General features: G+C 44.8%; 1 protein-coding gene across 47 annotated transcripts in view; it reads left to right on the forward strand.

Annotated features, from left to right (window-relative positions):
• CELF2 (CUGBP Elav-like family member 2) overlaps positions 1-12353 on the forward strand; it is a 354164-nt gene that overhangs the window by 157705 nt on the left and 184106 nt on the right. For 2 of the 47 annotated variants that reach the window (XM_068908994.1, XM_068910096.1), the window contains exon 1: positions 1331-1456. The exons of 43 other annotated variants lie outside the window; for them this stretch is intronic. Coding sequence is in view for 1 of the 4 variants with exons in the window: in XM_068908080.1 (XP_068764181.1) it covers positions 1394-1461 (68 nt within the window). In the remaining 3 variants the exon portion in view is untranslated. Of the gene's footprint in view, positions 1-1330; positions 1462-1644; positions 1779-12353 lie in introns of those variants that run through there. 2 more of the 47 variants (XM_068908080.1, XM_068909246.1) reach the window with 2 other exon arrangements.

Consider the following 12353-nt stretch of genomic DNA (forward strand, 5'->3'; position numbering starts at 1 on the left):
CGGACGGTCTGGTCAGAAGCGTTCATCAAGCGGCAGCGCTCTGCCGCTCGTTCTCGCCGAGCTTCTCCAGCCTCCTCGTTTTCACCCGAGCGTTTCTGGTGCAGTAGCTGCGGCAGATTTTACATCGGTCTCCCGCTTGCCGAGTTCAGTAAACAGTGGGTGAACCGTATGGGGAAGGCTCCCCGAAGACGTCACTCCTTAAAACGTCTTGAGTCCCAGTCTGAGGCAGGCGGCCGCCAAGAAAGTGGAGGAGCTTGTGGTCCTGTTGTCATCTCAAAGCCACCTCGAGCTGGGAGCAACCAAAAATACCCCTTCCTGCGCAGCGGGGATTGGGGTGTCGATTACTGCAAGTCAGCACCCGCGTGTCTTTGGCACACGTCTCGGCCGGGACCGATATGCCGTCTTGGTAGGACGGCGCTCGACTTGGGGCGAGAACTTGGTCCGCGTCTAAACAAAACTCCTCTCCCCGGAGCAGTCGCTCCCGCTTTCCACCTGCGGGAAATCCAGTTAAAAACCAAAAAAATGACTATCCGCAAGCTGCCGATGATGTTTCCACGCTTGCCATCCACAGCAGAGCCTAATTACCTCCTTCTTCAATCTGTAATTTTTACCCCACCGCTCGTCTACAGCCTCGAAAGCCAGAGCAAAATTGCCAAGGCTGGAACGTGCGTTCAATTAGAAGATGACTCTTAAGTGACCTACGCAGCAGTTCACTCCTGAGGATAACGTGACCTGCCGACGGGGAGATAACGGTCAGCCGGGCTGGCCGTGGACTCTGCAAACTCTCCCGCGTTGGGGGAACCGCCTGAAATGGGGCTTGGGCTGCGCGTTGCCGAGAGCCTGTGGGGGCCGGCTCCGTTTCAGCAGCATCTCTTTTACGAGAGGGACGTGGGCTCGGTCGCTTTGTAAGCCCCAAGTGCTTAACTTTATTAGCGGGAGGTGCTCGGGTGTCCGAGAAAGAGAGCGATTCGTCCCCGAGGCGGGCTCTCGGATCAGGGCTTGGGTCGGCAAGCGCCCGCGAAGGACGGGGAGCTCGCGCCCCGCGTTGACCACTTCCTTCGGAGAGCTGCAACGTGGCGCTTCTAGTCGATGCACCCGACGACTGCGCATGTCAGGCCCGAGCGCGCCGCAAAGCGAGCACGTATATTCACATTAAAGGTTAGTACTCTTTTTTTGTTTTTAGGTTTTTTTTTGGCGAACTACAGAATATTTTCCCCGGGCTTTGCCCAATAGCTTCGCCAAGCGGCAAGCGCGCGTGCCTTCGGCGGGGACGCGACCCAACCAATGAGCGGGTGGCTGAAGCGTAGCGGTGGGGTGACGCCGTTTGCGTCGCCGCACCGCAAAGGAAGCTGCGCCGGGGGCCGGAGGTCTGGCAGAAACCTCCGGCAGGAGCATGCTGGTAGAGCAGGACGCTTCGAGAGAGGGTGCAGCTGTGGTTTCCGCCTCCGAGGGGCTGGTGAGGTATTTATTTCCACTCTTTTCCTATCCTAGCGAAAGATTCCTTAGCAGAATGATGGAAAGTTCTCTAATGTCTTTTAGGGCATAAGTTCCTCCTTCTTTTTTTTTTTCCTCCCCCCTCCCCTTCTTTACGTGTGGTGGGAGAAGTCTGCGCTCTGTCGCGTCAAGTCCTCGGTTGCTCTCAGATCAAGCCGCGTCGGCAGCGGGTGACGCGCGCCGTCGGGAGGAAGAGGGGACATCTTGTATGGGAGTGACTGCGTGCTCTTGAAAACGGCGTTACAGCGGGGTCCTACACTTTTTAAGGTTTTCTCTGGTAACAGGTGCACCCCACGGGAGTTTTTTTTTGTTTTGTTTTGTTTTTCCTTAATGCATTTTAAAGACACGCGTATATTGGGTGCTGATTTCTTCCCTTCTCTCTTTCTGGTGCGCTCGTTTGGTTTTTAATTGCGTGCTGGCCCAGCTGTGATCCTCTCGGGGAGGGTGAAGGTGCTAAGCAAAAAGCAAGGGAACTTGCTGTCGGTCTGTCCTTCAGTAGGACTCCGCAGCTTCTTTTATTGCTTTCTTCACTTTTTTTTTTTTTTTGGCTTTAAAGTTGCCTTACGAATAATAAGGAAGTGACTCCCCAGACAAGACTAAGAAGGTGTTTTATTTGATTCTTCACTTTGCAGTGCTTTTGTGCAAGGCTTTTGGCTTGGAGGCTGCCGCTGTTAGCGGGGAAGCAGGGAAACAGTTAGCTAAGCTGCTTTTTTTTTTTTTTTTATTTTGAATTGACAGTGTTTTAGGTAGACCACTGTTGGTATAAGATGAGCCTGAAACTACACAGGGCCCAATTACTGCACGTTATCTTCTCTGTTTGCTTTTGACTGGTTGCAGTCAGAGGTTTAATTAAGCAGAAATCAGGGTGCAGAATTAACGTTCATTAGAGCTAAAATCAAAACAGCTCTTTACCTTGCCTGGTGACTTAACGTCCGTAAATCTCACCCCGAGGAGAGCTCCAAAGACTCATCCCCCGTAAAACATTCTTTTTGCCACATTTCTTAATCATATTAATTAACGCATTAGGGTATAATTCTTATTGTCTACCCGAGATTACTTCAATTAAAACTGTTAACATATTATCATGATTGTTATATTATTACCACTTGCTTTGTTACTGCTCAAAAACTATTCTAGCAAGCTCGAATGTTTGCAATTAGCAAAAATCATCATGTTTTGTGCTTTTTCCTTTTAGATGATAGATAAGGTCACTGTAAACTTCCTGAATAATTTCTGTTTCTGGGCTGAGGTTTCTACGGTGAGAAAAGATGAGAGGGGCAACATCTACCCCCTATAGGTCGAGGCTAAAAGGAGTTTGTCTTGATTAGGGTCTCCAGGACTGTGGACCCCCCTGCAAAAACGCACGGCGAGTGCAAACGCTACAGAGGAGCTATGGCCCAAGCCAGCCATGGGCATAAATCAGGCATATTCGTGCTGAAAGTTAACGGACTTTTTTGTCAGATCTGTGAGGTTTTGAACTGGCTGGCTGGTAGGAGGAACGAAGGCAGGAAGCTTAACTAGCTTTGATACTGAACTGTGTTACCCTCAATATCTTGTTACAGGCAAAAAGAAACGTCCTCTCTCTGTTAAGGCAAAAATTTATTGTTAGTCTAATTGAAATCTTAACAGTTTAATCAAATCATTATTATTAGTCCAGATCTACTTATTAAAGGGAAAGAAAGAATGCTCTTGCAGGGGAAAAGAGCCTCAATAATAATACAGTTAAAATTGTTATGACTGCATTTCCTAGCATTTACTCCTTTCTCTGGGGTTTTGCTCACCCTTTGCCTACCCTGCAGGTCCTGGGGCTGTTGGCTTTAGTTTTGGGTGCTGGGGAGCTGCTTTGGCAAGTTGCCAGCGTCCCGAGGCCATCATGTGGAGAAGTATGGTGATGGTGGGGATCCTCCTTCCCCTTGCTGCCCGAGGTCCAGCATGATGCTGATGGCATCTTCCTCCTCACTCTGGGGTCTGCGTGTCGCTATCTTTGTGTGTTTTCCAATCTGCAATGATATTACGCTCTGCTCTTTCTTCACCGCATTGCGACTCCACGTTACACCCAAAATCAGTACACTTGGAATGTCTTGCGTATTTTGGATACTTGTTCTTTCCTATCCCTAAAACCGCAGGCTTGCATTTTGTTATCCAGCTGCGGGTGAATGTTTATGGCCCTGGGGTCCGGGGGTTGTTCTGTGCCCCATCTCACGTCATCCTGGGCCTCTACTCCTCCATGCTGCACCCGGTGTCCCCTCTTCATGTCTGTACTCCCTTGCACCGTATCATTGCGCCGGCATCAGAAATATTTCCTTCTACATAGAACAGCTACTTGTTACTACCGTCTATATCAGAATTACGGTTAAACCACAGAATTATGCAAAGATAAGCAAAAGTAAAACAAATTAGGCAATAGCCACCTGGTCGTTAGGAAAACTGCTGTTGCAGCTAAAACAAAGCCCCAGGCTGCCTGAGGCAAGATGAGGCAAAACTGAGGTGCCTCAGTCCCGAGGCCTTGCAGACTCAGCACAGCGCCCGTGGCCCATTACTAGCGATGGCAATGCCGTATTTCCTGGGCTACGGGGCTTGATCTTGATGAACGAGGTCATTATTTGGGTTTACTCATGTTGATTGGGGACTAAGCTTGGTGGCACAGGGTGTCTGTCCTCTGTGGTCAGGTCATGTCAACACCTTGAACTATGGAGTCAGAAAAGGAATATTCTGCCTTCCCAGAGCAGATGCACATTGGCTTACTACTAGCAGACGAGTTCAACGGAAAACAAAAAAGTTGATCCAACTGCAGTAGATAATTGCTGCCATGAATTTCCAAGTCGTGTGTATTCTATTCATCTTCATAATATTGCCGTGAAAAAGCTGTTGTGCTCTACAGATAGGTCCTATTTTTCCGCTGTTGCCCTAGGATGCCTGTATAGTCAATGGAGAGACAATGCTACCCTGTTTCAGTCTCCCTGAAATCTGAATTTCCCTCCCGGTTGCTTATTTCTTTTCACTGACTAAATAGGAAATCTTGGACACTCAGATATAATAACTCTGAGCCGAAGAGATTAGAGATTTGTCTACAGCAGATGAGTTTCAGAGCCTGTGCTTTCACAGCTGTTACTGGTAACTAGCTTAGCTTGAATTTATTTCATATATGGTCTAGATAGGCGTCTGCCATACTTTAGACTGTACTGTTATTACACCCTAAATGAGACATGTCCACGGGAAGCCTATGGCTGAGCGTGGAATTGGATTCTCATATTTCAGATGAGAGGATAATGCCTTAGTGAGTTCTCTTCCGTGTAACGCGATGTCAGGGGCACTACTAAATTATTTTCAATTTGGCTGTCGTTCCAAATTGCTAAACCATCTGCTGGTGGCAGCCAAAAAGATGACAATATAGTAAATTCCTAGGAAAAAAGTTAAGATGCCTAACATCTGCTCTCCACCAAGCCCAAGCATCTTCACTGCACTGATGTTCTGCCACCTCATAAAACAGTCAGATAAGGTCCCTGGTCTGAAGATCTTGCACACAATTTGAATTTGCAACTGCACGCTCTCAGCATCCGTCCTCGTGTAAATGTTAGGCCTAAATAGTGAAGAATAATAGAAAAGGAGGAAGACAAGGGGAGGAGAGCAACATAGTTTCTTAAAATACCTTAAAAAGTTCCTGGCCCAGGTAAAAGCCTCTATCTACTCATTCTTCATTATGATGAAGAAATACCTAATCATGGCAAGCAGAAGTTTGCAGGACAGAAACAGAATCTGCTACTTCTTTGGAGCTTCATGACCGTGTGTCCTGTCATTATGTTCTGTGTAATATCTGAGTCAAATAACAATTTGCTTAGCAATATGGACCGTGCCGGTTAGTGCAAGGAGAATGCAAACATATTCTGGATAAGATTATGCAGCTCTGAAGGTGCTGGTAGGCAGACACTGTTGAGAAAATATACGCATAATATTTACTTAAAACATTCCTGGAGCCTCCTTTGGCGTTATTAGTCTGTCATGAACATCTGCAAACACACACTTATCAAAAACTCACTGCCAAACATTATGCAGTTAGCAAAGTCAAACACGCACTGGTGAATGCCATAGCAGAGCACAGTTAATGGTTGAGCTGTGCCTTAACTTACATCCAAGTGCAAACATAATTAAATTAGAAAATGTCCTGAACCAAGTGTAGGAGACGTGGACTGCTTGGAATGCAAAGATGAATCTGGGTCCAATCCTACTGTCTACATTAAAAATGTAGAAAACGGGCGCAGAAGTCCAGAGCTGAATCCACGTTAAAAAGCTCAGTGGAGCAGTCTAGTGACTGCAGCAACGTGGACTGCTAATGTTCTGCTCGGTGTTGTGATACAGGCTTGAATAAAATGGTATGATTTAAGAGGAAAGGCTGCTGGCCTTTGGGACTGCCGGAGGCTGGCACTAATTTCTGGCGTTTTCCTTATGTTAAATAAATGGAAGAAGTTGATTGCTCATTCCCTTTTCTACATACGTTTTTACCTAAAAGTCACCTTTCTCTTCTTTTAAGGAACGATTTATCTAAGCGTAAGAATTTATTTCTTCCATGTTCTTAATTTCTCTGACATAAAGGGGTAATAAATTGTGAGGAGCATGAGAGCAGGAGAGGGAGGAACACGCAGCGGAGATTCCTCCGTCGCAGGAACTCCAGTGATTTTAAGTCGGTTCAGTGAAATTCCACTGGGGCTGAATTCGCTTTCTTATAGCAAGCAGAAGGATGACCCGTCTAAACAAATTCTAAATAATATAATGTAATTATAAATAATAAAATACTATAAATAAATAAATAATGTCTACATAGTACAATAGCCATCACCCTTTGGTGAAGCTACAGGATTTGATCCTGGTGATATCTGACTGCCTTGCTTTGAAAGACAATAGTTATAGCGTATCTTCTAGAAGAGGGTGCGAGATTGGTGTATTCGGCTGGATGGCGATGTCAGTACGTCCGTCCACTGCACGGTAGAGCGGATTTTCTCTATTCAAGCGGGTGCTGAATGGGCTTTCTGGGAGGAGTGGGGTAAGGTTTCTAAACGTAACGGATTTTGCTCAGAACAGCTGTTTTATCGGTCATTAGAAAGCGCTTGCAGATGCCCCTGCTTTCTGTCCACCTCCAGCATCTCTCGAGCCTGCCCCTGAAAGCGAGGCACCACCCTGCAGGGCTTAGCAGTAATTTGAATGCAACAAATTGTACCTGCAAAGCACAGATGTTGAAAGCGGAAAATCTGAAGGTGCCGTATGTTCCCTGTAATTGAAAGCAGGTGCCCTGAAGGAAGCAGAGCTTCTGTTTCGCTTTATGAAGTATCTAGTTGGCAGAGCTGGCAAAAAATACCCTCGAAAGCTTCATTCACTAGGACCGGATAAAAGAGATTAAAGCTGTTGTTGTTTCATGATAGCTCTAAGGGGCTGCAATGAGGGATCGAGGTTGGGCCCCGTAGATAGGAGAAATAAAGACCCTCTCTGCTGAGTTCGAAATACGGATATAAATCGAACTGTAGACATGTAAAAGATGGGATGGAGGGGAAGACCGCGGTAACCAGCTGTACGCAGCGCTGGAGACGGGGCCCAGCATCTCCAACAGGTTGGGCCTGTGGCCCTCTGCCCTGGGACAGATGCTCTGTTGCAGCTCTGCTAAACTAAACGTGCATTAAAGCTGTCCTGCTTCTGCATCCTTGCTCTTCTAGCGTGCTCCACTGAGAGGCTGAGCCGCGCTGTCTCTTTCTACCCCCTATTTTGCCTGGCAGACAAAATGAATAAAAGCTATGAAAGTTTGTGCTCTTGAGGATGACCCTCAGGGCAGGGGCGAAGGACGGGCAACCTGCCGGACCTCTGCGACGGACGGGACTCTGCCACCTCGTCCTCGTCCTGGCTCTGCCTGCAGATTTCGTAGGGCTTTAAGGAGGGAATTTTTCATCCGTGCCTCAGTTTACCTGTGAACAGGGGTATAGGTCCTCAGGCTTCTCTGGGCGTTATTCAGCTGATGTTTGTCAAGCGCTTTGAAGACATATAAGGGCCGAATGCTGTTACCCCACTAAATTGGACTGAGTTGTATTTGAGTTGGAGCCCAGCCTGCAGGCGTGGGCAAAATTTTATACTTAAAGGCAACCCTCCCTCCCTCAGAATAACAAAGCAGCACCCCAAAGCACTGTTATTTGCTAAGGTTTTTAGCCCATTTTGTTATTTCCCGGCTGCCGCAGCAATCTACTTCCATTCTGTGTTTCAGCAGCGACAGCAAGTGCAGAAAGGGGAAACGACTTTGATGAAAACATTTTTCCGCCCTTTCTCTAGTGAAACGGCTAGTGCCGAGTGCAGTCTTGTCCAACAGTTATTCCAGCTCCCCAGAAATGCCTGTTAAGTACCGAAAGTGCTGGCTGACCTGTGTGCGCCAGGCTCAAAACTCTTGGCTCCAAATTTGCAACTGACCTTTAAACACCACGGAGCACTTTCACAGTGTTCTTCTGTGTGGATTGCCCAGAGTTTTTTTTTTTTTTTAATCTATCAATAGTAGATAGACCTTTTTTAGGAATTTTTCTTCTTTAGCCTGTCGACCCACCAGGAAGACAGAAGAAATCTCGTTTGTCAACGTACTGGCAGTGACCATAAATTCTGCTGAGAAAATGGAGAATTATTTTTACTGCCTTCTTATGGCCAAAATTGGACAGGGAAATTTAGGGCCCCAACAAGTGAAAGAAAAGGCCTGATTATGTTAGTTAGACCTTCATTCTTTTTGAAATTCTTATTCAACTGACTTCATGCGAACAATGGATTTTAATTCTAGCTGAGATTTTCCAGACTGGGAATTTAATGTGTACTAAAATGACTGGCCCCATCATTTCTCTCCGTATCACCTTCTATACAGAGAAGGTCAAAACTGTCAGTCAGACTGTACCATTTGGCATGAAGATGAATATAGGAGCTAAAGAGGATTTAAAAAATACATGATCTGGCTGTTGAAAGAGAGAGCTGGGAAGCGAGTCCTGCTTTTATTCCTGTATTTGCTAGTGACCTTCCTCTCTTTGCGCTCGCTAGCTTTCAGGGTCTGTTTGTCCCAGGGTACAGCAACGGAGAAAGTCCTGCAGAGGCCAACGTTTAGGAAGGTGAAAGAACTTTGGGGATGATCCTACCTTTCTCCACAGAGGCGTCCAAGTACTTAAAACAGAGAGGGTTAACGGCCTCCGTGCTGCACAGAACCTGAGTCATTTACTCCGAAATCCTGCTGATGTCAAGGGAGGGTTAGACATCCTTGGCAGCACAGTTCTCCACTTGTTTTTCTTCCTTGCTTATAAAAGAAGAGAGGGTGGCTGAGTTACTAAGGTAGGACTTACTGAGGCCTCTGAAGCTCAGTGAAATCAGTTTGAGCCTCAGTGCCTTAATTTTCCCATCTCTGAACCGTAGGTTATATCTCATGGTGGAATCAAGATCCTCAGGACTTTAGTATTTGAAATGCCTAGAGACAGAAGGCAAAGTTGAAAGATAAGATGGTATTCCAATCAGTATAATGTTTTCTCTAAAAACTGCAATTTTGGGGGCATATGCAGAATGAAAGTACAGCACAAGAGAAAAAAAAATAGTACCAGATGTCTCTGAGCCATATTACTTTGTGCAATAATGCTTTTAGGAATGGATCTTTTGATATTTCTGGTCAATCATGGAAATATCCATTTTAATGTGCACAGCAAAGGCAAGGGAACCTTTGCTTGTGATGTGAGTATTTGCAGGCAGTTAGCGTTCTGCGTGAAGTCCCTGTGCATCTGCTGGCTGGCTGTTCTCTCTGTCTTTAGCTGCTCCCGTGTGTAAATTGCATTAACCTGTAAAATAAAAATATATATGTATGACTGTAGTAGGCACCGTGAAAGGGTCAGCAAATATCAGTGGTTAGCCCAGCCTGCCGAACTGAAGGCTGTGACCCCAGCATGACTGCTCATTTGACTACACCGCTACTTGTTCTTACAAACATTAGAACAAATGCCAGCTTTCAGAGCTTCAGAGCCTTGCATAAAATATGTTGAGAAACCCACCTGAATAATCCACATAATCATACCATCCATTTGTCTTTCTCTGGAATGGCGCAAAACTCCCTTCCAACATGTACAGACCTTCTGCGTTTTCAGTGCCACGTATTTTACATTTTCCTATGTCCGTTTTGGCAGCTGCATGGCCCCTTAACAGGGTATGTGTTGTAGTGATTAGGGTAGTCAAAAAGATGGAGAGTACCGTGGTGATTCAATTTTTGGAAAATCTTATTGAGGAAATCAAAAGTGATGTTTATTTCTTTTTCATTCTGTTGACTCTCATAGTTGGGAGGTGATTTACAAGTTTGAGGTATTCACTGTTGGTTCTTGAATTCTGTAGCACCATTATCCGGATGGTCTGGTGGGAATCTGAGCATCTTATCTGGTTTCTAGGGTTCTGCAAATGTGGAGTTTAACATTTGCAGTTTAACTGGTTGAGGTGATGACAGCTACAAGTTGGCAGCTTTTGTTCCAGGTTGTTTATAATTTGGTCTCTGCCCTTCAAGTTGTTTGAGCTTGAAGTTGTTCCACACTACAGCTTTAGCATTCAGTCACGGGGTTTTTTCTTTCCCCGTCTACATTAAGTTCCCCAAATTACTCTTACAGGACTTCTCTTAGAGGCTATAGAAAGTTTATAGATTACTTCACCACCAGTGTATGAAGCTCTGGATGTCTGCTGCTTTATACCTGGATGTTTAATGGCAGATCTTAGAGGGTGGAGGGATTCCCGTTGTATGGTATGCTTACTTTTCAAATATATGTTACCTTGTTTTAAGTTTCATCTTTTGTGTTTATCTTATCATGCATATATGATATCAGCTCTTACAGAAAACACAGGAATAACTTCCATCTGTCTAAAGTACGATCTGAGTTTGCAAGCTGATATAACCCAGATAGTCTTTCCTTTTGGCTTCAGGTACAGAGAAATCAAACACCTACTTTCTTAGGATGTTGAGGTTATCAAGTCCATGATTTATGTGATAAAAATAGACATTATAAAATATCCATCACTCATTTCCACATCCAGTATGTTGTCATATGCAAAGAAGAAAAATCTCAGGCCCTAATTGCTGCAAACTGCCATTGGTAGCAAAGTGCAACAGGTTTTATGAATGAAATTTCAGATATTCTGGTGGTATTTTGCCTCCGTGAGACATGAGGAATGTAATCTTCACTAACTAGTAGGTGCTTCACAGTTTATTAAAAATTGAAAGACTTTGGTACTCTCTATCCTGTCGCATAAGAATGAGCTGCTGTTGTGGTATATGAGATAAGGTTAATGCTGCCCTTGGAATAAGAATTCACTTTTTTCATACTCTTTGATACTTTAGTTTCTTCTCTTATTGACGTATTGGCTTTCCATAGTCACTTCTCATTTTTGTAAAGAATTACTAAGTGCTCCTGCTGCTGGTAGTAACAGGATCATTGGATAACTCAGGTTGGAAGGGACCTCAGGAGGTCTCTAGTTGAACCTCCTGCTCAAAGCAGGGTCAGCCGGAAGAGCACACCAGGAAGGTCTGATCAGTAATGGATCACCTCAGGGCTTGATCCACTCATATCTTGAAAACCTCTGAAGATGGAGATTGCACAGCCTCTCTGGGCAACCTGTTCCACTGCTTGACTGTCCTCTTGGGCAAAACATTTCTCCTTCTACCAAGTAAGATACTCTTGTTTTAACTTACGTGTGTTGCTTGTTGTCCTCCCGTTATTGCGCCATGCATGGGAGCTGGGCTTGTTCAGCCTGGAGAAGAGAGAGCTTCAGGGCAACCTGATGGGAGCCCTCTCTTGCCTACGAGGATGTTATTGGGAAGACAAGGCCAAGCTCTTCACTTGATGGATATTCCCTTACTGTTTATCATAACAAAAGTTAGTGTGGAAATATCTAATGTTGTTGGCTCTTTGAAAAGACTTTGGAAGAAGATATTTAGAAGGGAAATAGAATAGTTGGTGCCAATTGGGCAAACGTGTGAACTTCAGGGACTGTTGCCCTCCTTGGGGTATGTATTTTGAATTGCATGGCAGCTTGCACTTTTAGGTTTGACCTGTCATATTGAAGCTTATGACTTGAATTGCACAACATTGCCATACTTTCTGAGGCGTCCAGGATCTATTGGCAGTCTTTGGTGACAGCTAGTAAATGCAGTGAGACCTGACTTGTTCTTAACTTACTCTGCTCCAGGATTTCTAGACAGATATAACAGTGTAGGGGGTTATCTGTCTGTTTTTTTCTCCAATTACTAGCACTTACCAATGCTCCAGTAAAAATGGTTGTTTCAGTTTTAGCAGGGATATCACTACTTTCTCCCTGATAGCTGTCCCATGTTAACCGACTGCCTGAAGTTGTATGAATTACTGTTGCAAATGGTTAACACTTAAGGAAATGAGGAAATTGTTTGTTTGTCAGACAGTGCCTATCAGTTTGGGTAGCAGCTATGCAAAAACTTGTTTCATTGTAAGGCAGAGGAACACCCAAAGGCAAGGAATTACATCAGTTTTATGCTCGTTCAATAACGCGTTTGCTTTTTTCAAAAATGTCTACCAATAAGTACACATCTATTTATGTAGGTTTCTAAAAACTATGTGGGACTATGATATTATTTCCTCATTGTATTTCTCTAGTTTTTTGCATTTTTTTCTATAGTGTTTAGAGGGAAATACAAGCAGATTACTCATCGGGGATAAATCTCTGATTTGGGTATCTAAACCTTGCAAGACCCTGTTCCCTCGTATTTGATTTGTTTTCAAAGGAAAAACTGGTGCATGTAGTTATTTAATGAAAAGAACATCCTTTCCAGTCCTTTCAAAGTAGCATTGCTATAACCCACTTTT

Source organism: Struthio camelus, chromosome 1 (assembly GCF_040807025.1).
Source record: "Struthio camelus isolate bStrCam1 chromosome 1, bStrCam1.hap1, whole genome shotgun sequence".
In the NCBI taxonomy this organism is placed as follows: Eukaryota; Metazoa; Chordata; class Aves; order Struthioniformes; family Struthionidae; genus Struthio; species Struthio camelus.